Raw genomic sequence first — 25,746 nt, 5'->3', positions numbered from 1 at the left:
CAGATCACTATTTCAAATTCAGACCTACTGTCCTTTCCTATGGAATAGATGTTTATTTATATTTTATTTCTTTTACTTCTTTAGATAAGACTAGGATCGATTATTCTTTATGCTAGTTTTAACTAGGTAAACTCTTTCCGCAGCAGATTTAAGCACCATTAACTGTGCAGTGAAATAAGCCCAGGATAATGGGCTGACAGAAGGGACGGATGAGGGAAGAGCTAGCAAGGTGCACAGGCAAAAGGCCTATCTGCTGAAAGCGTAAGATTTTGAATCTTACTAGCAAGATAAAGCAGAGAATACTAAACTCCAGACAAAACACTGCCATGCAATTCCTTTCACACCGTCAAAATCAACATAAAAATCTTTAAATGCTAAAATAAAGCCAAGCAAAGGAACATTACCGTCAACGACTGCTAACTGAAATGAATGATCTGGGTTGAAAGTGTTTGCTGACGTAGCTGCAAGTTGCCACAAAGACTTCAGGGTTGTGGCAACAAATGGGTCTGCAGAATAGCTCCTCACCTCCTGCCAAGACAAACCAGGCACGTGGACCTCAACCCTGCCATCGTCCCCAGGGCCCACGGGGATGAAGCTGGAGCTATGCCAGCCGAGGGCCTTTTGGGAGCAGGACCAACTGCACCCCTCATTCTCAACCAGGTGTACCAGACTCAAGACAAGGCCAAGTCACTACTTCTGCCAGCCACGGCAGAGAACCTGTGATTTTTGGCCTTTGCTCAGAAGACGTTTGCAAGCCAATGGAAGCACCTCATAGCTAGGACATCTGTGACAGGCAGCCAGGGTGGCTGTGCCAAGGCTTCCATACCCACCAGCATCATGCCAGGGAAAGCCAGTGGAGTACCAGGAGGCCATGCCAGGGGCTGCGGAGAAAGGCATCCCAATGGATACATCCACAAGTTTAATTCTCAAGGTGTTTCTCTGCCGCTACCGAGAGACGATATAATCTCTGCAGTCAGTCACCTTGACTGACCAAAATGACTGCATATCTACCAGCCATAAAAACCTACAGACTATTCCACATTTTGCCCAAAAGAAGAGGACAGATTTGAACAACACAAAGTCATCTAAATCACAGCTTTAATTATATTGGTATTTAAAAAAAAAGAAAGGAAACAAGAACAACAATTTCAGGCTTTTGTGTTATTTTTAGATGCTACATTTTTCTCCATATTGTAGTAAAATTAAAAGTAGAAGTCTTTGGATGCAGCAAGGAGAATGAGAAAGCTTGCCAAATTTGAGGAAATCAACAATTAATACAGTAGCAATTAATTCAGAAGAGTAACTACATGATACTGTAGGGTTCCCTGTCTGTTCTGTATCGGTGATTCTTTAAAAAATTTGTTAAGCAAAGAAAAATAAAAAATGTTCTTTGTTTTTTTCTAAATTACCAGCATTGCAAACTAATGTTGGTATTTAAAAGTGAGTCTGGGCTTTCCCTAGTTATATATCCTTGTTATCATAAACATTCCACAATAGGAAATTACTTTTCATGACGCTTATGCCAAAAAGAAAATAGCTGTACTGCATCTGCAGAACCAAAAGTAGTAAAATGTAATAAACATTCATCTTTGTCAGGGGCTCTGCAAACCAATCTGCTCAGCACATAGGTACCATTTTTACACAGTTACTTTATTACTACATAATTATTGATGGATCAGCCAAGTGTTCTCTCAAGGAAAGACTCTTCTTAAAAATGAGCTTGTTAAAAGTTTAAGTGTAAACCTTAGGATAAAAAACAGCAGTTGGATTTCATCTGATATAAACTTTTAAAGAGGAAAAAAAAAATTGGAGGGACAATTTCAAAAAATGATACGTTTGAGGGCAGGCATGAAATTGAAGCAGACAAGAAACTTTAATGTGATGGAAAGAAAGAATTGGGGACATCTGTACCGAGAATAAGTTGTAAGTAGCAGGAGGAATTATCAATCTAGTGATGTGCCAGCTCTCTGCATTTCAATTGCTTCACAGGCCATACCATAAAAATTGTTTGCAATGAAAGCAGTATGAAGAATTCCTACATTTTATTGCTCCCAGTGATATTCTACCCAGTTTGTGTGTGTATACCGATCGTAGCCTTTCAAGTACAACACCGTTTCATATTAGTACCTGTTTAAATTACTCGCCCACAAACATTGTTCCATGTTCAAAATGCCTCACTATTAAATTTTCTGTTTCAGTCAAAGTACTTCAAGAGTTTTTATCAAGCTTTCAAAGGCAAGAAAGTTTCATGTGAGCTTTCTGAAAGTCTAGATAAAGCAGTAAACTTTAAATTTAAAAGAGGGCTTTTTTCAGGAGAGAATTCAGCATACCTTTTTTGAATTCCTTCCCCACCTTGTTAAACCAAACTTCTTCATTGCTCGCAGATTTCTAAGTGTTGTATCTCTGGAGCTGTACTTCAGTCATCAACCCTGCACAGACCCTGCAGATAATGACCCTCAGCAAAGACCCTGCATATAAAATGAGCTTGGACAACAGTATATCTGAAATTGCCCGTTCCTCTTCATTGATGGATCATAAAACCTCTCCAGCAGGCAAGAATGCCGTGCTCGGCCTCCAAAATACACGTTCTTTGCCACTGCAAAGACGTGGTCCAAAGCGCTCCTCCATCCCCAGCTGAACTGGGGGAGCTGGTTTCTGTCCCCAGTGACTCAGCCCCGTGCCCCTTCCCTCTGGGTGGCTACCGCCTCCCTCCCCGCCTGCCGCTGTATGGGCCAAGGCATCACTCCCTGACACACATCTGTCAAAACGACCCTGTTATTAAAAACGGCTGCACGAACCTGTGACATTTTTGACAGACCCGGCTGAGGGAGGCAACGACATGGCCACTAACGCCAGGAGATAGGAGGGGGACGAGCCAGTAAGGCCAGACACTTCTTAACCTACGTCATCACATCCTGACACACCTGCTCCATGTTAAAACTGGTGGCCAAATTCAACCAGTGCAGTAAAAAAACCAGGGATTTTATTTTTGCTGTCGGGGAAGAACTTAGCACAGGAGCTTCACTTTAGTTCTGCAGCAGCTACAGAGCCGTGAGACACGGCGGTGGCATGGAAAGCAGTACTCCCACTATGTGCAGAAAACTCTGGCTTGATGTGCAAAGAGAGACTTTATGGAAAAGCAACTTCTCACTGAATTATCTTCTATTTAATGAATAACACTGTCAGAACACAATACCACCGGCGACACAATTTCATGTTGGTGTGTATGTTGGTGTGTGTATGCACTTCAATACACGACGTCTATGGTAATGTGGATTTGCATTTTTTACCTTTAGCAGGAAATTAGTAAGGGCCGTTAAGCATAACTTCCAAAATCAGTCATTCCCCTTGTCCCTGTATAAGTGTTAACAATTCAGTCACAGAGCACTGGTTTACTTCCTTTCCATCTGTGAGCACACGGTGGCTTCCCCACCGTAACTAAATCAACCACGGCAGTTAGGCAGTGAATTTGCGGAAAAATGGTATTCTTCCACCCACGGTACAGCTGTTTACTTCTGACTTACGTGTTTACACCTATCTCAAAAGCTTTGTTCCTTGCTCTGAATTTCTTTCCTCATACTACTTAACAGCATGATTTGTTCTCTCTCATTTCATATTAATTCCTTTATTTCTGCCACACAGTTGTAAATGTTCACATCTTTTGTCACAGAAAACAACTTCTACAATCTTAGGTATACACATACGTTTTGACAGGAAAGCTGGGCCTTACCTTAAACTGCTGACTTTAAAAGTAAAGGTATTTTCTGCTCCCTTTTAGCAAAACTTGGCTGCAAAAAATCCCTAGAGTCAACTCTTTGCAATTCCTCCCCTAATTTGCAGCTACCCCTCCCCACACAGCCTCCCAGCATCTCCTCATCCAGCTGCTTCAGACACTCCTGACCCAACACAGTCCACACAATCCTAGATAAAAGATTATGATTTTTGTTATTAATATCCAATCCAAAGCTGGTCTTACCTAATAGTTTCTATGGCTTTGCACCACTGTAATTAATGAACACCGAAAACTTTGAACACAATTTTTTCAGTCCTACTGAACACATTCTGGTGAGCACATATAAGAAAAAAAATTAAAAAAAATTGAAAAGCTGAAGACTGCAGTAGTGTCACGTTGACAGGTCACTCTGATTCCAGGTCAAAACAAACTCTATATTTGGCTGCTTTGATTGTAATTGCTTACGGGATAAAGAATAAAGAGCAATTATCTCATTGTCATACAAGAAAAAAAGACCTAATAAATGAACCAATGCTAAAGTAACATTGAAAAACAAATTATTTCAAAAGCAATCAGGAGTAGTAAAATTCAGATTCCAAAATTGTTTTTAATTGCCAACATTGTCAACATTAATATTATTCGTCTATTGGATAATACATCCATTTTAGTTATGAAAGCATTTAGCAAACCAAAAATGTCAAACCACAATTATACAAGGCTAAACTCATAACTCTTTTCATCAGCAGTCTGCAGTGCCGTATCTGAAACCCCCCATTACAGGGGTCATCCACACAAGCCGGAGTCCAACCCGTGTGTACACGTTTATCTTGACTACTACGACAGTCTCACAGATTTCAGATCAACTAGCAGAACAGATGAAGAGTATAGGGGTGTGATGAAGTTAATCCCTAAGAGGATATAGGAATTAATTTTTCAAACTAAATTCAAAGCTACCAAACAAAAGCAAAACAACAAACTGCTACAGAAAAATCCTAAAACCTCGCAGAAGCAGCACTCCATTTAAAGGGTTTACTTGGGTGGATTTTCAGTTTGCAGGTATTGCCTTTACCAGTCAAACTCGTACCACAAGAAAATAAAGTACTAAATGGAGGATTATTTTCTCTTTTTCAGAAGATACACGACAAATGCAAAATGGTCAGGATCCACCAGAGCACTGCACATGGATTTATTGCCCATCATATTAAACCCAAAGTAGCTAAGCCTTGCAAATCTCTCTGCACTGTATTTCCTTCTTCCAAGGGCATGTTTTGTGGCTCCTTGACCTAGGTTAATAAGTCTTTATTCTCAATAACAACTGAGACCAAGAAGCCTCCCTGAACTGAGCCCAGGCCTCCACTCCTGACATTTCAGATGCCGTGATGAATTGCTCAAATAACATCCTCCTAAGTGGATAACTTTCCATGCGAATTTAACGTCCTCTCCATGGCCTTCACTTCTTTCACTTTTCTCAGCTCTCTAATGAACAATTTCAGTTTTCAGTGAGTTTTTTGGGGAAAGACTTTCACTCCTTTTTGACAGAAGGGCAGGGCAGCAACATCTGTTTCTTCTGCAAAGTGGCCACATAACCAAATAATGACGAGCAGCAAATTCTGGCAGGTGCAGAAAAGGAAATATCATATCATTTGCATACTAGCAGGGAGTTATTCAATTTTTTTAGCCAGGTTTCCAGCATGCCTGTAGGCACCTGTGTGGTCACCCCCCAAAACCACCTGCCCTAGTCTTCTTTTAATCCCTAGCCTACTTCAACCAAGATTTAGGAGCAGGGCAGTGATCTCTGAGATGGTTATGTTTCCACAGGTTCCTTGAGAATCATCCCCCAGAATGACAAGAGCAATTATAAGTGCTCCCAAAAACATCTCCCACACTGAAAACCTGCATCTTTTCAGATGCTAGGGCATGCAGACAGGTAAAAACCTGGGAGTTAAAGAGACTTCCTTCCCTGAAACAGTTTGGGTAACAGGACAGCCAGGCTGGTCAGCCAGGGACATTCATTCACATGGGACACGGCCAAGTAAGGTATAATAGACAGGTCTGCTCCATTTGGCACCTTCTCCAAACCACAGTGTCCATTCCTCTGGGGTAGTTCTTTTTGACCAAGACTTCTGACAAAAAAAGACACACATTTTCCTATAAGGAGTGCCTGTATTGATAAACCAACCTTTTGGAAAATTCCTAAAACATCCACAAATGTTCTAAAAACGTTTTCACATGATTCAGCTTATGCTTTTACTCAAATTTATCTCCCTGATGGCTCTAACAAACTGCAGGTTTCTCTCCAAAACTCCTCTCTAGAATTGTCTGGAAATCTTTCAGCCAACGTACATGATTAGTTTTCATCCCTTAACCTTCCTAGTTACAGCATAAACATGGAATGAATTTATAGCATTCCTATCCTTTAATTAAATGCAAAGATCCTGCATGAAAAATTGTGTACACAGATTTTGGAGTAACACATGCACACACAATCGTTGCGTGTGAGTGACATACATAGTCAAGTAAGAACATCATGTCATCTGTAATGCATACTCAAGACTTCAGGTATCAAAAAAGCAGCTGGTGGTCTCCTATTACCATGCTGGCTGCAGCAAGCTCTTCACATCTCATTAACAGCATAATGAAGGCTCAATCAAGGATACAATCTATCAGGACTATCAAACCCAGGCATATAGAGGCTAGATTAGAAAGATCAGCTTGTATCAGAGCTTCTACTGCTTAGATCTCAAAATTGGGAAAGAGCTCGTCCTGCCAAAGAAAACATTTTCCAATGAGCAAATGGCACATGGAGATGAAGATCAAACCCTCAAAGTGCTCAGGAGGCATCACATGAAGAAGGTGGCACCAAGCAGGTCATGCACATTGCTCATTTCCACAAGTGGAGCTTAAAACCACAAAGGCACTGCACCGTTAAAGCCAGAGCCACAGGAGCAGTGATGAGGATGGGGACAGACATGCCTCCACTGATGACCAAGTGTATTTTGCATATGTAACACAATTAGGCTAAACACAGCAGCTTTATTTCTCATGTTTGTGGTAATTATGATTTAACAGGGCTTCATAATGTTCTCTCTAATCATTGGCTATGTCTTGTTGTATACTTTCATATGCATGCATACATTTATGTGTTTTCAAACAGTTGACGATGATGTACTCAGACAAAATCTGAGGAAGAAAGAAGGATGCTCAAAGAAGAAACCAGCCCACAGAGGGGGTGAACACCCATCTGCTGATGGAGCAGCAATTGCGAGAGCAGTGAGCCTGCCTCTGCCACGCAGCCATCTGAGCTGGGAACCTGGATGGGGCAAACAACCCTCCCTGGCACACACGGCTGCCAACAGCCATTCTCCAACTGTTTTCAGCCTGCAGGCCCTAAAGCATTCCTCCAGGGAGGCTCAGGCCCTGCTAGGAATGTCATGTTTGTACAGACTCCCCTGCCTGTAGTGCTGCTGGCACCGGTCATCTGCCACTGCCAAAAAAAAAAAAAGGGGGGATCATGCACACATGTATTTTACCTGACTGGGACAGGGAGCTGAGTCTGCTCACGGAGGGATCCAGCAAGCCCCAGGGGCAGGACAAAGTATGAAGTGGGAGCTGGCAGCTGTGGGGTATGAAATTCGGAGCAAAAGAGTAAGATCCTGGAGGATGAGCCCATCCTTGTCTCGTATAACTTCATCTTTAGCCACTTTGCACATCCTCCTTGAGTAAGAAGTCGGAAAGCGCTGGTACACAGGGACGATAACTATTCGATCAATGACCGCTGTCTGCACGGGGTCCTTAACACCCACAGAAATCAATGGCAACATCTTGCGACCTCAGCCCGTGTCAGACTATGCCTGCAGCAGTAATGAAGGCATAAATACAAGGAGCAATAAATGAGCAAACTACTAATTATGAACAAGTAGAAAACCTTTCTCATGTATTCTTTGTGAAATTAGCAGCGAATGCAGTTAGCTGGGTGCCTAACCAAGCACAAGATGGTACATGCACGGTGATTTCTCACTGCAAAAGCCGCTGACTTTCATCAGGACGTGCAGGAGCGTGTTACCACTCACCTCACATGCATTATTTGAAACTACTGCCCAAAATGACTGCATGTGAATTTTGATTCAAAACAAAAACTAAATCAGATCTGAAACACTACCTAGATCACAAATGGGAAGTTATATAAAGTCAGTCGGCAACTTACACCCTGTATTTTACTTTTATCTGTCTTATTTTCAGACCTTCCTCACTTTTAGCCCTGGCCAGAATTAGGTTTGTGACTTTTGATTTGTGTGGCAAGCAGAAATGAACTGGCAGTGTACGGCCTAGCAGCGTGACATGGGAAGGACAGAGTGACAGCCAGCAAACATCAGACGGACAGAAACACCAAGAAAGATGATAAATTATTTGAAGTGGTATAAAAGAGACATAAAAACAAATGGCAAAGGGAAATTTTACACCAAAGAATGTTATTTCTTGAGAACAAAGTCCAGGATATTTGACTGTGATAGTCTCCTAAATGAAATGGTGCCCTGTTTTGAGGAACTGCAGAATCAGAAAGAGCACAGAGCGTGGAGAGGATGCTGAGATGCTGCACAGCTGGGAGAACGGACAGACTGTTGTCCCCGATCTCCATCTCTGCAACTGAGATCTCGCTATAAAGCACTTTCATCTTGAAGAATAAGAAAGAAGTAGTTTGCAAAGACTCAAACAGATTTCAGCTTAAACATGTCTGCAAATTAATACACTTTGTAGGTAAAAAAAACAGTCAAATGTAGTGTTTATTCTAAGCGCTTTACCACCTCAGACTCATTAACCTAGTACCTTACATGCTCTCTTTGAAATGCAAATTTGCTAAAATACTATGCTTTCCGTAAAACATCCATATAGACAAGCTCACACTGCTCAAATACCAATTGTGAGTGGAGCAAAAATACACTATTTTTTTCTTAATACTTGGGCTCTGCACTTAAGTCTTATCTGCATAAGCAGTTTGTGAGAAACCTTCTGCTGTTGCTGCAGCCACGGTAGCACAAAGGTGGAAGATTTCCCCAAGCAGCTGATGTAGGCAATTATAAACTGAATTACCACAGGCAAAAGCCAAATGAAAAGACTTTGTAGAAGGTACCTACAGCAGAGGTTTTTTTGAGGGAGAGAGATCATTACAGAGAGGAGAGGAGATACCCTGTGTTTGAGGAGGCCAAACATTGCACGTGCTGCACCTGCTTGCCGAGCTCCTATTTAACAACCACCTGCCCAACCACGCAGTGTCTCACCATGAGGGTTTGCTGGGAATCCTCACCACGTGGCACCAGGCATGCCCCTTCCAACCACCGCACTGACCAGATGTAATACACTCATCCAACAATACATGGAGGCCAGCAGGAGATAAAAAATCACCTCAACTAAGGTCTCCAGCCCAATCTGACCCAGATGGTCCACACAGCAGAAGATGACTCAGCGTTGGAGAGGGCTGAGGGAAAGGAAAGGTTGCTGGTTTAGGACGTCTACAGCTGTGGAGAAGGACCAAAATGTCACCTTAAGGGTGCAATGTTATGATGACTCTCTCCCTTCTCCAGCGTACTTAGGTGTTGGAATGTGAAATACCATAGCAAACCTATGGCCATATAAATTACACTAAACTGAATTCAAATAAACAGGATAAATGCAGGAAAATTTATGATCTTTTCTTCCTCCTTCCACAGGTGCCAGCTACTTTTGTTTCAAGATGATCTGTAATTGTGCCATCTCTAACTAAACTCTGAGCAACGGCTCTCATCGTATATTTAGTTTTGAAAACTGCCACATCTTTTTCAGACTTGAAGAAGGGCCCAGAAACCTGGATATTGTCTAATTTTAACAACTATTCCAGTTGGCTTGATAAAAGAAGATATTACCTCTACATTCAAATCTTTCACAGATTTTCCAGAACTATGAGGCAGAACTCGAGACATCATTTCCTGAGGTGACAGAAACATCTGCACTGGTTTTCACTGGGGTTCAGAGCTAAGATGCACAGGTGACCGACAACAGGCATCTCAACAAGAGGTTTTCTTTATTCTCTGCAATCACACACCAACTGCAAGCCAGGTGTACCTCCCAACCTGTCTGCCAGACCTGGTTCTGGATCACCCAAAACACGTTGAGGCTCTGTTACTGCTCCTGAACCCAGATGACTTCCCAAAGGAAACCAGGTCCTCAGGGGGATGATGTACACAGATGCACACCATGATGCACCCACATCATGCAGGCACCAGGTGGCAAGGGCTCAGAGACTGGGAACCACACCCCAGCACGACCACCCTGCAGTACTGCCGCAAACAAAGTGAATCTGACTTAACATGAAACTTTTAAATTATTAAAATACATTAGTAGAGTCAGTGAAAAAAAAAGTCTGGGGCAGGATCTACAATCAAAATGGCAATTTGGCATATGAGCTTCACAACATGTTAAGAAAATAAGTACCTGTTCAAACACCCACAGTGATTTCTCAGATGCATTAAATGAGAACGAACAGACTGAAAGCTACTCAGTTTTGAAATTCAGTCCATTTGGCGCATCCTCAACTTTTGAAAGAAAACAAACAGCAAATGCAGGCAAGCCATAGCATGAGCTCCTGCCCACCTGCCTGAAGCCCGACTCAGAGCAACATACCTGGCTATACCAGCTTTGTTTCATCTTTAAACACAGACCTCAGCCTGTCCATTAAAACGGTCAATAGCAGGGCCAGCTGAGAAACATCCGTCACTGGGAACTCATTTTTACAGGTCACTGGCTAGCCAGACAACAACAGCTCCTAGCCATTACTGACCTCTCTTCAACACGAACCGCCGGTTTCCAGGAGAAAGGCAAGCCATGAGCCACCCATTTTCTTAATCATAATTAAAACAAAATCAAAACCACTCCACTGTTTCTGTGTGATTTTGTTTGTACAAAATATAAACGTGCAATCATCCCCCTACATTTCTGGGATGCAAACACTAACATAATAAGAATCTGAATGCACTCAGTTCATCTATTCAGGCAGGGAGTACCTTATGATAAGTAAGTACTGTTGAACAGAAATTAGCATCAGAACAGTTTGGATAACAAAATGTTCTGCTGCATTGACTCCCAAGTAAGCTGACAAAACAGACTCGGACAGGTGTGTCTTGTGATGGAAAAATTAACTAGATAAAGAAAAGAATAAAATGCCCTTTAGATATGTTCTGTTCTTGGAGCTATTAAGATGCAAAAGGATTTTTTTTTAAAATGCCATCTCCATAAAGCGCAAGCACGCAGAATAAAAAGCAAACCAACCTGCCTGGATGACAGCCTGTTTGGAGTTCTGTCTGCCTTAATGTCTCTGGCAAAACTGGCTTCCTTAGCTGATCAGTCCTGCTCCCACTGTACTACACAGAGCTACATGTTAGAGGTAGATCTGGGGGTTTTAAGAAAAATGGAGCAAAACCACCAAAACACACACCGAAGTCCATATCAAAGAAAAAAGCATATAACCAGTTATTTCCTCTTACAAATATTTGCCATTTGCAAGAATTCTCAATCAGAGAGACAGACTGCATCATGCTTGACTCCAGTAAAATGTCTCCTGAGAAAGTCTGCCTTGATCTAAAATTCTCATACTTGAGTTTTAATTTCCAGTCGTATTTACAGGAATCCACTTCCTCCAATTTCCTAATTGAGACTCCATGGCTTGAAATATGCCCATCAGCTATCATATGATTGCAAATCTACTTGACGAAGAGATATGCTTTCTCAGGCTTCAGAAAATAACTATGCACTCCAGATTTTCCTGCAGCTTCCTGAGGAGCAGATGCCAACAACCAACATCAACAACCAAGACCACTGGTCCCATCCAGCCACACAGCTTCTGTACCTCGACAATACAGTGATACATAGAATTGCTACCACAGTAACCATCAAGATACATGAAAATTATACAACAAACCCACAACTGGCTGCATGTGTCCAGTTTCCACTCCAAGCTGAACTGATCTCCTACTCACCAGGCTCTCGGTCCTTAGTGGATATGCACTCTTTTATGGACTCCGTTATACCAAGACTAGCTGCAGTGGGGAGCGGGCCAAGCAAGGATTCCAATGCGAGTGGTCTTACAAGAGCTTCATTTCCATTTTTGCATTCCCCATCTTCATTTCTTTCTACTCTATCCTTCTCATGAAGTTCATTATAAAAGTCCTTGTTTAAGTGATTAGCAGCTGCTTCCAGTTCTTCATCTTCTGCCTCCTCCTCTCCAAGTACACTAGAGGTATTATCTTCTATAGAATCTGCAATGGAAAAAAAACCCAACAGATCATTGCATACCATCTGTTACAGAAATTAAATAGAGAGGCACTCACTTAAAGAATAAAAATCTTTAGAGAAAATCTGTAGAAGAAATACACAATATTTTAGTACAATGTATGAATACATGGAGTTTCTAGATGATCTTCAAATTAATTATCTTGGCTACTAAAATGTATTTTCGTACAAAATTAATAGTCATAATTTAAAACAGAAGTACTGTGTTATCAAATTAGGGCAGGTAAAAGGGCGTTGCGAGAGAAGCTGGCTACTTACTGGTAAAATTACAAATAAAAAATAGCCAGTTCAACCTGCACAAAGCCCTTCCGTATCGCTTAGTCAACTGGGGGATTCGGTGACAGAAGGGTCCGGTCCAGTGCACTTTCAGTGATGGAAAGGAACATACACAGGTGCCAGTGCCAAGCGTATATGTAGCAGGGAAGAAAAACAACTGACATCATTAATGAACTGCACTGTAAGGAACAATGTAGTTGTTTTGAAGATGGATATTTGAACCAACTAATTGGCAGAGAGAACCTCCATGCAATAGAGATCTTGTACTACTCAAGCATATATATGATCACATTTATCACAATAAAGTTCATACTCTTAAGACTGCCTGCAGGATCTGAACCCGTTATATTTAAGTCGTCACAAGACTTTACAGACTTACCATCTTTAGTGAAATTTGCAAATACGCCTTTTGCTTTCGGTCTACTGTTTTCTAATTCAATCTCTATTTCATCTTGATAGCTCGATATTTCACCTGTGGTGATGAAATAAAAATAAAACTCAGCAATCATTCATGTAATCTTGAACAAATGAGTGATAGGTTACACTAAACACAACTTATACCTTCAAAATCCTCCAGCTTTTTTGATAACGCCTTCTCAAGCTGAAATGAAAATAAAAAAATAAACATGAAATTACTAAAAAAACCCAATTTTGTATCGTTTGTGAATTGTATATAGAGATACAGAATCGCAGGGTATTTTTAAAGCAATAAGCACGTTTTGAATCCCAACTCAAATTGTAGCGTCAGACAGGTAAGACAGACAAGTTTCAAAATACTGACCGATTTCAAACGTTATCTCGCCCATCTCTATACTTCGAAAGCAACCTTCACCCTGGCAAGCTGCAATAAAAGGCCCCACTGTTCTGCAGTCAGACTCTACTACGACTGTGCCTGTGGATGTGAGTGAGCGCAAGGACAGCACTGAAATTGCAGTGCCCGGGCCAGACACAGCACACAGGCGATGGCGAAGCGAAGTACTGACTTACAGCACCTGGCAGGCTCCTGAGAAATCACAAACACGCTGACAGAGCTTTAAATGATAGCATATTTAGAACAGTAAAAACAAAAGCCTTGAAAAACTAATAATGTAAGATTTGGCTATGACGGGAGTAAAATCTTCTCTGGTGCCAGCTTTAGTTTATGCTTTGTAAAGAAATTAAGCCACATGAGAACTAATCTCTGTGGAAGCAGGTGCTGCAGCACCCAAAAAGCCCAGCAGCCTCATTAAAGCAGTCGGGTTATTGTTTTCATATGTGTTTAAAAAAAAGTTATATGTAATGATACTTCTCCTGACCATGGGTATCACCTTAAAACAAGTACACAGTTTCTGATCCAATTACAAAGCTTACACCTTTGCAACCCTGATCCTTGCTAACCAGGGCTGAAGAGTGCATACAGCACATAGAAGAGAAGTGCAGATGTTAGGACAGCTACGCAAGACGTCCATGCCACAAACTCAGCCTAACCTGTCACACGAGAGACTCCACTTTTATAAGGACAAAAAGATTTGATGCTTCAGTAAAAGATCAGGGCACAAGAAGAGAGACACACATGCAGCAGGAAAGCAAGCATAAAGGAGCTAACAGTGCTTAGTGCAACTGCATCAGCTTGCAAATGGGGGAGCATCTGGGCAGAGGGTGCTGAGCCCTCATCCACAATACAGCATCGTGGGCTGAGCACCAAACACTGGTAGCCTGCAAAACACAGAAGCCCATCTGGCGCTCTTTTACTCGGCCACCCGGACGTCCTGAGCTGCACTAACAAGAGCAGTGACTTCCCGCAGCGGCTGGCTACGACAGTAGATACACTTCGATCCTTCATCAAGGGATGTTTAAAGACACATTTGAAGCTACATATCTAAGAGTGTGTCTCCCTGGAGGAGGGAGCAAAAATTATGTATGAGAAAAACTTTTTTTTTTTTTAACTGGGAAGCTATCCCTTTGCCAGTAAAACAAAAAAAAAATCCTTTAGTTAATGGGTATCATATGCACTAATGCTCACTTTTCTCTTAAGAACCTCAAAATAAATGTAACTAACCCTTACCAAAGGCTGGCCTGTTAGGATTTAGTATTAAATGATTCAAAAAGGAACATCCAGAGGGAGGAGAGAGGAGAGAAATGCAGAGGGCATCTGGTTTAGAATTCACCTGCTGTATCTTCAATTTTTTTTGACCAGCTGTAAATGAAGGAGGATCACATTCTTCTTCCAAGTCAATCCTCATAAACTCATCTATGGTTAGCTGACTTGTTGGTGTATCTTCAAACTCTGTCAACCTACCAAAGCATACAGTATGTTACCATAACACCTTTAAGAAAATCTTTAAAAGTAACAAAATTTGTCAGACTGCTAAGTTACAGAATAAACATGTCATCCTTGGAAACTCTGGCTCAGATGCAGAATACATTAAAACTGAAGTGATACTAATTGTTTCATCTGCTGCTGCAAAAAAAAAAAAAAGAGTATCTTTTCATATCACAAGTTATCTTTTCACTTATTAGAATATGTAACATGCACTTTTTTTGATGAACAAATACTGCAGCCACTACAATCAATTAAGTATAGACTGAGAAAACTAAGACAGAAAACGCAGCTTATTCCTCCTGTCTCATTGCTTTGTTATCAACAACAACAAAACAACAGATTCCCACGCTAAATTATCTCCCATTGTAGTTTAGGAGTATGCTCAAAAATATTCCTGATATGCCAGCATGATTAATTTATGCAAAGCAAATGTTAAAGTAATATATCTTCAGCAGATTGGAGGAGGGACGAGAGGTAATCTTCCCAGGACACACAGAAGAAGCAGCAAAATAAAGGGTTCGACCGCACACTGCACAGATGTAACAGATGAATGCACGTAATTTTACAATAATACACTTTGTATTTGTTTAATGTTGGCATTTTAAAAGTTCCTGCCTATGTGAGAGACAGGGCTAGCTCCATGGGAAACTGCCACGAAAGCAGCTGAATCTTTCAAAGGAACTGAACCTTAAATAAGATCACGTAATTTCATCATAACTTCATCCACAAATTCCAGCATTTTATACAGGTGGTTGGGAATGAGCACTTCCATTTTACAGATGGAGAAAGTGAGGCAAAAGGTTAAGTGCAAAGCCAGGTCAGGAAATGTCTGGCAGAATGCTTGTCTGACAGAAAGTGCCCTTTCAATAATATCAACATTTTCCATGGGAAAACGGCAGTAGTGGGTCCACAGCTGCTTCAGTGGAATATTCCCGTCTTCCAGAGGAAGCAAAGCTGACAACAGCTTCCATCTGCAAAGCTAGGAAACTAAAAACGGTGATTCAGTACTCCCAGCACAGGGCCCTTCAGCATTTCTCTCCCCTAGCACGCAGTCGTGGTTTTCTCTTTTACCTCTGATTGCAAGAGAACTTCTGAAGAAGGAATTTTCTCTAGGACAGAAATTCAGTTTCCAACCAACTCCAGGGTCAAAGCCGAGAGCACAAGGCCATACTCTCTCCCAGTACCCTCAGCAGTACCTGTATTTCTTTTTTTATAAACAGAGGAGCAAGACAAGACAGCCCATACAAAGGGACGTAACTTCAGGACGCTTTGCCTGGAGACATCATGCTCCGGGAGCACAGTCCACAGGCCACACGTGGCATCTCACGCCGTGAAACGCGCGGGGAGAGCCAGGCAGGTCTACGTAAAACCAACAGCAAGCAGCACGCCGAGCCCAGGCACGGCTAGGCTGGCCAGAATTAGTGCTGCTGAGGAGAAGAAAACCTCTGAAATCTATTCTCACTTTTGGAGTTTAGATATCTCCATGAAGCCCCAAATTAGCCATGTATTTGAGATACTGACAGCCCAAAACTTTCCCTCAGAGAACCACGGACCAGCTCCCTCCTCCTCTCTTTCAGATCAAATTGGAAAGGAGAGGAGGATGCTGTTGGCAGCAGCAGCACCCAGCTTTTAATTAACAGCCTAGAAATCTTTCTCAGCTTTAACAGGCTTCCAGCATGCATTACCCACCTTCCAGGAGAGAGCCTCATCTATCAGGCTAGGGCAAAAACCTGGCTAGGCACTGTTATTATTTTGATTCAGGATTAATTTAATGCCGAATCCATGCCTCACTTTAGGAGCATGGATCTTCCCAGCCACCATTATTAACTTACAGTCATCCATCTCTCCACGTATGAATTATGCACTCATAGGCAGCCCCACTTCAGCAAGACTTTTCCTCCCAACCAGCCTCACCCAGTTAAACTGTTATTATCCTCCCACCACAAAAAGCCAACACGCACTTTGGCAAAGACACTCAGTTTGTTTACCCCACACTTGCTCCAAGGTTGAGATGAGCAGCCAGACCCAGAACCCAGCCAAAACAGCAACACCTCCAGGCATGAGGAGAAGAACGGAAAACACCAGTAGCAAAACCAGTCGCTCATGAAGCAAGATTGGGGATGAGGTGACCATGCTTGGGTTTCAGCACTTAACCCTGTGTACATCTCCTTGTAGACATCTGAGGCTGTGCCTGTCCCTCTCGTTGTCCACCATGTTGTGTGACTCACCTCACATGCCCTGCATCCGTCGGCCCACGGGTGAGCCAACGTGCTGGCAGCTGGCACCACCTTTGGCTCAAGCGCCAGCTTCAGCCCTGAGCTGAAACGACAGCATCGGTCTCTCCTAAAACCTTCAGTGCATCTGCACTAGAAGAGGGAAGAGCTACGTTATGTTTGCTGGTGGTGCTACCACCATCTGACCCACCCACTAGCGTCCATTCCTGTGCCCGTGCCCTCCTCTTCCTCAGTCCCAATCCAAGCCAAAGGGGGTGAGGACTGACTACCCAGCAGTGAGGGCTGCCAGTGTGACGGTGTAAGCACAGCGCGGTGGCAAGCTTGAATTTAAATTGGCACGTTATTTCTTCACTGCTCGCTGGTCTTAACCACAAGGCTCTAGCCTTCCTCCTGAAATGAAGAATCACCCTTGATGGTCAGGATCACAGCTTGAGCATCATCTCTGTGGGACAGCGAGCTGTTCACTCAGCATTTGCTCCTTTAACTTGATATAAATAAATACCTGCGTTTGCCAACCACTTGCTTGCCTCAACATTTTACATTGGATGATACCCTGTCTACATATTTTTAAACATTTCTTTAATTTTACCCAGTGTTTGGACACATGCCACCAAGGCAACAAACTGATGCAGGCAGCAGTCTACACCGCATGAAACAAGGTAACATTAGTTTGGCAGCTAAGAAAAACTGACACAATCTTATTTATAAGCACAATAATTACAGGGGCAAGGGAGTGCCCTCATGAAAAAAAAAATAGCTACGGGCTGTTTTTTAAGTTCTACATAAAAATGATATCCAAGTTCATTTTGCACTTTTGTTAATCTAGAAAAATCTAATAAGAGTTGCCATTTCAAGTTAACGCACAGAGGGAGGAAAATAAACAGATATACAAATTAAGATATTACTTCCTTGGCATGAATTCAAAAGGGCTCTAAAAACTGAGATTTGGCAGACAAGTATTGTCTATTTATAGTCGAAGCAGAGGCAACCACTACAGCTCAGGCTAAGATTCAACTTCCAGTATAAGCCCTCCTCTTACAGTTTCTCACAGCAAACTCTTTCAAGCAAATTCCTTTGGGAGAAAAGTTTTTCCAGAGCTTGGTGTCATCTGCTGCTAACCCCAACCCTTTTTTTTCAAAGAAAAATTTCCACGGCTTTTGTTCCATCCGTTTACGGACAAAACCACACCTCATCTTCTGATAAAGCACTTTTGTGCACAAAACAGTAAACCAATTCTGTTCACACTTAATTTAGCTCCCAATAAAGGAAAATGGGTCAGTCATTTTGAAGTTACAAGCTATGTTTTTTTCACTTTGTTTTGTTTCAGGGATACCGTCCGGCGAAGACTCATGAATCCAGTCTAGAGCAAAGGCAAAAAAAAAAAAGACTCCTGTGTGCAGCTAGCTGCTTGGTTTTAATGTTTAATTGAAATTCTGCAGCAGTGGAGTGCAACAAAGCACGTAAAAGAACAAGGTCTTCTGGAGTCTTACTCAAAAACGCTTCAGGAGACCAAGTTCAAAGTCCAAGAGGGACTTCCAAGCAGAGACCGTTTAGGAAAAGCCACGGTGTCCTCCTATGTATCCACAAACAGCACCCAGCTACACAAGAACAGAGGTATCTTCCACTGGACCTCTATACAGAAGGGCAAACAAATTATAACTTCAGTGACAACTGTTTTTTTAAAAAGTGAACATGAAATTTAGTCGGAGCAGTCAGCCTTTAAGTTACCTGTTGTGAGAGGTCTTTTTAAAGTACTTAAAATATTTTATTAATGGATTACAAAAAGGACTAAGCTGAATATTGGCACATTGTTAGCAGAAATACACGAAAAATACTATTGCACGATAAGACGGTGGGGGTGACTAAATTCCCTGGATGTTTTCCAAATCAACAATATAATTAAAACCCTGAGTAATAGCCTACATGATATTTACATAATCTTAACTGACATATCAATTACAAATAATCTAGTAATAGATCAGCTGATTTGATAACTCCAACATTTGCAAACCCTGGAAAAGTAAGGGATTTACTTTTGAATCTTAGCAAATTACCAAAATATTGCAGTATTTCCCCACTGCTTTAATTTAACGTTCCTCAGCGCTGCCTACCACTCTACACCTATGCACTCACTCATAGGAAAGAAGTTCAGAATTCACACTGACGTAGCAAACCATCGCTACTTTTTACACTACAAATTTAACATCATACTTTGCTCCTCATTTTTTTCCAAGCCATACAATGTTTATGTATGAACTATTCGTGGAAGTATGTAAACGCATACCCTAAAGCGATACTTAATACAGAACAACTATCAGAAATAGTTATTAAATGCTTCCTATATTACATCAAAAAAAAAGCTTTCCAGTATCCACCAGTACATAAATAAACAAAAGTGTCATCTCCTTATATGTAATCACTGTACATATATGTAATTTTACATGTACTTGCAGCAATATAAAATAGGTTTTTTTAAAGCCTATTACTAAAGGCAAGGACAAAATGAAAGGTGATCCAGTTACTGTGGTTTTACAACTTACAACTTATCACCTAAGCTGTGCTAAATGAGTCTGTCTGTGCTCCCGGCCCAATGCAACTGTAAAGAGAAATGTTTTCACTTAAACAACTTCCACAGTGTACTACATTCATACATTTCACCTCTTTTTGTAATGGACTAAGAACATACACACACAGTCATTTACTGCAAATTAATCGGTGACTGATAATTTATGGCGCTCACTCGCTGGCAACTCTGTGTCAGTTTTCTAAGTATTAAAGAATGGGCACCTTGAAAGATTTATTGTACTAAATAAAAGTATCCTTTAAAATTAGTTGCTTTTACTTGCTCACACCAAAAAAAAAAAAAGAGATTTTAAATTATGACAAATTCGTTAGCATAAATTTTAAAGCACAGATTCTACAAACCCTTACACATGAGGGTAACCTGGGCTAACACATGAGCACATGGTCAGCCTACCAATAATCCCACCCACAGATCTCCTTGGCCATCCCAGAAATCCACCAGTCAAAACCACCTGGAATTTTTTGTTCTTTTTTTTTTTTTTCCCCCCCTTTGATTCAAGTGTTCACACCATGGTAATGAAATAAAATGCTTTAGCATTCCTTAAAATTTTGTTTTATTAGCATGGTTCCTCCACTGTGGTCTGTCGAGAACACTCTATGATCTCCTGGAAAAGAAAAGTAACACGCTGCTTGATTTCTTAACTGCCACTCAGATGAGGAAAGTCAAACACAGAGAAAACTGTTTACAAGATCTAAACCCATGTTAATGCTAGTAAGTTAATTATTGTATCAAAAGTAACAGACAGCAAATAATTTTGAAACTACATTTTAAAAATCAGTATGAAGTACTAAAATATATCAGGAATCTAATTCATGTATTAGTTTACTAGCTGTACAGAAGTTGGATTTATAAAAAGGAACATTGCCTATGAAATTGGATTCCTAAAAAATAAACCCTTTTTTCATTAAAACAGACAATCTAACTTGCAAAGGTATGCAATACCAACCCACCTGGATCAAGTTCTATTTTACTTGCCATACTAGAAAGATTTCTAGAAATCATTTATAAGCCACTTGAAATTATTTAACTGGAGACATAAAATATTTCTCAATTTACCTTCTTAGCCTATCCCAACAGCGGCCAGCAAAGGAGCTCCACGGCTGCTAAGACGAGATCAGACATCACCACAAGCTCTTTTACGTTACATATCTTGCCCAGTTTTCTGAAAGCTTCTTTCCATACCGTGCTTCAACGAAGAGCACTTATACAACCCGGACGTACTGAGCATCCTCTACCCTTCTCCGTGCACAAATACCTCAGGTAAATAGCTCTCACATCATTCATCAGATACTTTCACAGAATCTTAGCACAGCTTTACTTGGATCACAGCCAAACACAGACTTCTTCATGCCTTTCCCTTCAGTCCTGGCCTTGATTGGGCTTTGATGTTTTGGAAAACGTAACCTTGCAGCCAGCTCGCAGCCACACGCGTCCCTGTTACCTTCTCTCCCCATCCTGACTCTGGACTCACACATCAACCTGCTCCTCAATTTGCCTGCGCTCACAGAAGCCTTGAGACTGCAGGCTTGAGACTGCACTGGGAGCTTGGACATGAAGCTTACATGAGCTATGTATTGCAGGAATTAAAACAAGAAAAGCTGCAGGCAATACATCTATCTCTATGCATGAATCTTTAATTTTTCCAGAAAATTACCAATGCAGTCATTGAAAGAGTTGTAGCTGGGTCTTCAGGATATCAGCAAAGGAAACCCCATTTATCAAAGTCCCTCCAGCATCTCTACCCAGCCTGGTAAATGGAGCTCCTTCATAACAAGTCTCGTCTTCCCTCCCAAGAAAAGCTGTTTTGTTGTGAGAAAAAAAATTCACCTCAAAAATAAGCCCTTTAAACCCATTCTGGACTTTCATTCCAATTCTTCCTAAATGAAGCTTTACTTCTTCTGAAATTCATCACAAAGAGGTTTTTTAACAGATAGTACTTTATGGAACTGTGAAGAAAGATTTTTTTAATGTAAAACGCAGCTCAATTTAAAGATAAAGAGAATAAGTCAAAGAAGTAAAATGCAAGTGTTAACAAAGATAAGCTGATTTTTTTTAATTTCTATTGTAGAAGTGCCTAAGATCTTCAAACGGGCGTCAGGGCCACACAGTATTAGATAACGCACAATGGACAAATATCACAAAAATTATTCTCACTGCAGATAAGGCAGAACTTAGCACGCAGCAAAAGTATGCAATAGGTGAATAAACAGCTGAAGGGGCAGAGTATGTAAAGGTTAAAAAGGTAGCAGTGGAGACAGGTGCATTGGACACAGGCACAGATGTGGGGATTAAACTAAATAAAAGAGTTGGGTTTACTAAAAGTTAATTTCTGCTATCTCCACAGATGATTACACAGAAAATAACAATTTGACTAATTAGTTAATATTTGTACAGTAGTTTGAATATATAAAGTGATATATAAGTTAATATCATTTCAATTAGACTGGAAATGAGACAGAATTATCAGTGCACTTATTAATATTTAATACATTCACTTTCAACAACAGCAACAAGCTTTACATTTTAATTGTGTGCTTCAAAACATAAAGCTAGAAGGCCCTGCGAAGCAACTACAAAGTTTTCTTACCAAGATCCTACCAAAACCCCACTAATATTAAAAACAAACACAGATTGGTTTTTAACCAAACAGATGGTTAAATTAAGAACTCTTGACTCGAGGATAAGTGACGGGGTCCATGGGCCATGCTTTGTCACTTTTTCCCTCCAAGACAGATTCCCTTTACGATCAGGTCATTCATTTTGGTGACCTGAAGATAAGGTCACATTTTCGTGAACCTCCTCATAAGAGCTACTTCTCTGTACATGGCGGTGAAAGAGGCGACAGACTACAGGCACGTAGGGCTTGGTGCTCTCCAGTTGATGGACAACAGGGTGAACTAAACTCCTTTCGCACAGTCACGTCAGCTGCATTGCACAGAATCAGAAATAGTGCCCTTCTTGAGGAAGGGCTGCCACCCCTTGCTGAGGGTCTTCCTGAAACAGGAAGCCAAGTAGGGTTGCTTAAAAAGCATCACTCCTGCATCCTCAGCCAAGCCACTGATCAACACAGCCCTGTCCCCCACAGGCCGCTGGGCAGCCTCCACGGGGCAGGGGGAGAAGGCACCTTGTGTCGGTGCCATCCGTTCCCTTGCAGATTTCTGCCGTGGAATTCCATCGTCACCGAAAGCAAATCCAGCTTCCAACAGTCTGTGCTTCCCCAGTAGCCATGTAGCAACTGGGAGCGAAATCAAACCATACAGCAGAACCTGCAGGTTGGACTCTTGAGCATTATCTGGACTCCTATTTGGTTTCACTTCAAGAGCCATCAGGGCAAAGCCATGAGGAGTGAGCGCAGCATCCAACGTCGCCCATTTATGAGCGTTCACCCAACTACGCTCAACACCTTTACAACACACAAAGCAGCAGTAGTTCTTTACAAACCAGAGTAACTACAGCAATAATTGAAAGGAAATGAAACTGTACATCAAACTGAGAAGCAAAGAAATTTTTCAGAAAATGAAACAAGTGCTTATTAATTTAGACAACTTCTACCTGCTGGCATTTTGAGAGGAATTCTTGAAAGAAGAGGAAAAAAAAACTGGAGCGCAGAAAGAGTTATTCAAAGGTATTTTTTTATTTGCCTTCATTAAATACTATATAACGTGCTCTTATTTGAAAAACATCAATCAAATTTATAGATTCATGATAAATACCGTTGTAATTATAGCTGCCTGAAAATAATTCAGCTGTCACGTTTACCCTGTCAAAGTAAATAACGCTGTCATTTTAGTTGATGTGTGTGACTTGAGTAAACATTTCAAAGCATGAATTTTGAAGTAAGATTTCTTTGCTTGAAACAATTGCTCAAATTAATTTTCCTTCCAACTCTAATTTATTATGCTTATTTTCTTAGTAAGAATGAACTCTTTATTTAACCAAGGCATCCTGAAGTAGATTATGGGTGCATAAATCGTTAATCATACAACATGCACACTAAAACACATGACCTGTTGACCAGAGGAAAAAAGTGGAATTTGTACCGCTCCATCCTTATTTTTGCAGTACCTTAAAGCACTTCAAACACTTTAAATTTATCCCTATACCACCCATGCAAGGTAGGGAAATAGTATCATTCCTGTTCCACAAATGAAGATCTGGGGCAAAACCTTTTTCACAGTTAATTATTGAATATTATTAACAAGTATTAGACTTGATCGGATGTGCTTAAGCTGGTCTCAGTGAGGTGGAGAGAAAGAGAGACACCAAGGATCTTTCTAAAGACAAACCTTGGAAGCATAAACTTCAGAATTTATTGGTGGTACAAAAATTTCCAACTGAGGGCAATAGAAAACATGATATTTCACAACAGTTAGGTCGTTTTTTTACTGAACCTATGGGGAAAGAAAACATTACAACTTTTCAAAACTAAAATGAGGGAAACTGGGTGGCTGCTTACTGAAGTTTGTTTCATTTTGATGAATTAAAATATGGAAAATGGTACTGCATCTTAAAAAAAAAAACCCACATGCCAAAGGTACTTGAGAAATTCCCACTTTCAGGCTTACATTCTGCTGGTAATTCCATTTCTGACCCCTTCAGTGAACTTACCATTAGACCCACTGCGCTGTCTTCTATTTATTAGCAGTGCAACACTATTGAAAATGAACATTTTAGCAAAGTATTCTGAAAAGTTCTGTTCAATAACAGCTCAATGACAAGACTTTTCAGCACCATATGCTGGATTAGTGGAAAAAAAAAAATCCCACGCTACATCCTCAGCTTTGAGAATCAATCAATTATTTCTTCGGAGGACATGACAACGCTGTTAACTTTTCTGACCCAACATTTCTTGCCTTAAACTTTTCACCTGTTAAATGGGCACAGCGCTCCTTCTCATCTTTGCTAAGCATTTGAGGCCTTACGTAAGAGGCAGGTGCTAGTACTTAAAAATGACCGGCTAAAACATGTTGTACTTATTTTATTCTCAGAACTTCTGAAAAGGAAAAGAACATGGTTTTCTCTGATATACATTCATTTTCGACTATGCCACTTTTCAGTACTGTAAACGAAAGATAAAAGCAATAAAACTGCACTGACCTTTTCCTTAATGTAGACTCACAAACCTTGACCACCCTGATGACCTCTTTAACAGTACGTCGGAAATCATGCATTCTTGCTGCCACTAGCAAAGCTAGAGAATAAGCAGGGAAAGTCAATGTCAAAAAGAGGAAAATTTCCCAAAGAAAAGCAGAAAACAGTTAGATAGCTATCTCCTCTCTTTGTCCCTGCCTTCAGCTAAAGAGCTGTAAATGCTTATGCTCAGCTCAGTCCCTGAATACAGGTGATTGACCTGACTTTACAAACTTTGCTCCCTACCCTATAAAATTAAGCTGATTGCAAATTGCACCCTGAAAAATTCTGTGCTTTAGCAGTTGGGAAGCCATGGTGAGCCATTTAAACACAGCCCAAGAACATTTCATTGTTCACATGGTTTCAAAGTTATCATCTTTTTAGCAGAGTTTACTAGTCCTGAATAAAAATATCTGCAATTAACTCTTCCGAAAGCCAGAAGTGAAACACTGAATCCACTTAAGCTGTTATCCCTGCTGTCACCACTATCAGTGTCTTCCTAGCGCCCAAGTGCTCTCCTGCAAGACCCTCCAGACAGATAACTAGTACTGGCTGCTTTTACCAAAGTGTGTTGACTCAGAGCACTAGCTCCATTTTTAAGCATCAGCCCCACTGATCATGCAGCAGCTCAGTGCACAGAACAGTTTTAAGGATGCAAAACTGCTTCCTTTCAGAGGAAACTAAACCAAGCTCCACTTCAGGTATGTGTTTAAAGTGTTCCAGTTCCTAATGGGAACTCCGGAGGCTGGGCTAACAACTGGTCCTTCACACAACGTATGGCACAGACATTTGGGCCAGGGAACCAAACTAAACCCAGTCCACAGTACATCACATAAATGACATATTGCGTGGATGGATGTAGGGGACTCAGCACCACCTGCTTCAATCTATTGATCCATGTCTGTTGAATTAAATTACTTGCTTGTGTGGATATAGCCTACGTAGCGAATCAAAGACCAGGCTGGTCTCCCATAGCACCTATACTCAAATTTTTAGCAATGCGCAATAAGCGAGTACTATTAACAAAAAGAAGCTAGAAATTTTAAGAAGATTGCATAGTCCTAGGTTCCCTATAGTTTGTGTACTATTTCTCATTCCAGCATGCACATGTAAGACTTTTCAGTGCATATGTGAACTCTGTGACTATCTACAGTCTTCGTTACTCTGA

At 41.0% G+C, this 25,746-nt stretch overlaps 1 protein-coding gene across 2 annotated transcripts in view; it reads right to left on the bottom strand.

The window, feature by feature from the left end:
• Positions 1–25,746, bottom strand: part of BRF1 (BRF1 general transcription factor IIIB subunit) — a 176,886-nt gene that overhangs the window by 62,470 nt on the left and 88,670 nt on the right. For both annotated transcript variants that reach the window (XM_086749971.1, XM_086749972.1), the window contains 5 exons: positions 24,546–24,639; positions 14,476–14,602; positions 12,890–12,929; positions 12,708–12,800; positions 11,740–12,018 (listed from right to left, as the gene is read on the bottom strand). In XM_086749971.1, coding sequence (XP_086606097.1) covers positions 11,740–12,018; positions 12,708–12,800; positions 12,890–12,929; positions 14,476–14,602; positions 24,546–24,639 — 633 coding nt within the window. The remainder of the gene's footprint in view (positions 1–11,739; positions 12,019–12,707; positions 12,801–12,889; positions 12,930–14,475; positions 14,603–24,545; positions 24,640–25,746) is intronic.

The sequence above is a fragment of the Chlamydotis macqueenii genome, chromosome 5, assembly GCF_036417535.1.
Source record: "Chlamydotis macqueenii isolate bChlMac1 chromosome 5, bChlMac1.mat, whole genome shotgun sequence".
Classification (NCBI taxonomy): Eukaryota; Metazoa; Chordata; class Aves; order Otidiformes; family Otididae; genus Chlamydotis; species Chlamydotis macqueenii.
The sequence above is the reverse complement of the archived record's forward strand: the minus strand, read 5'-3'. Positions and strand labels throughout refer to the sequence as shown.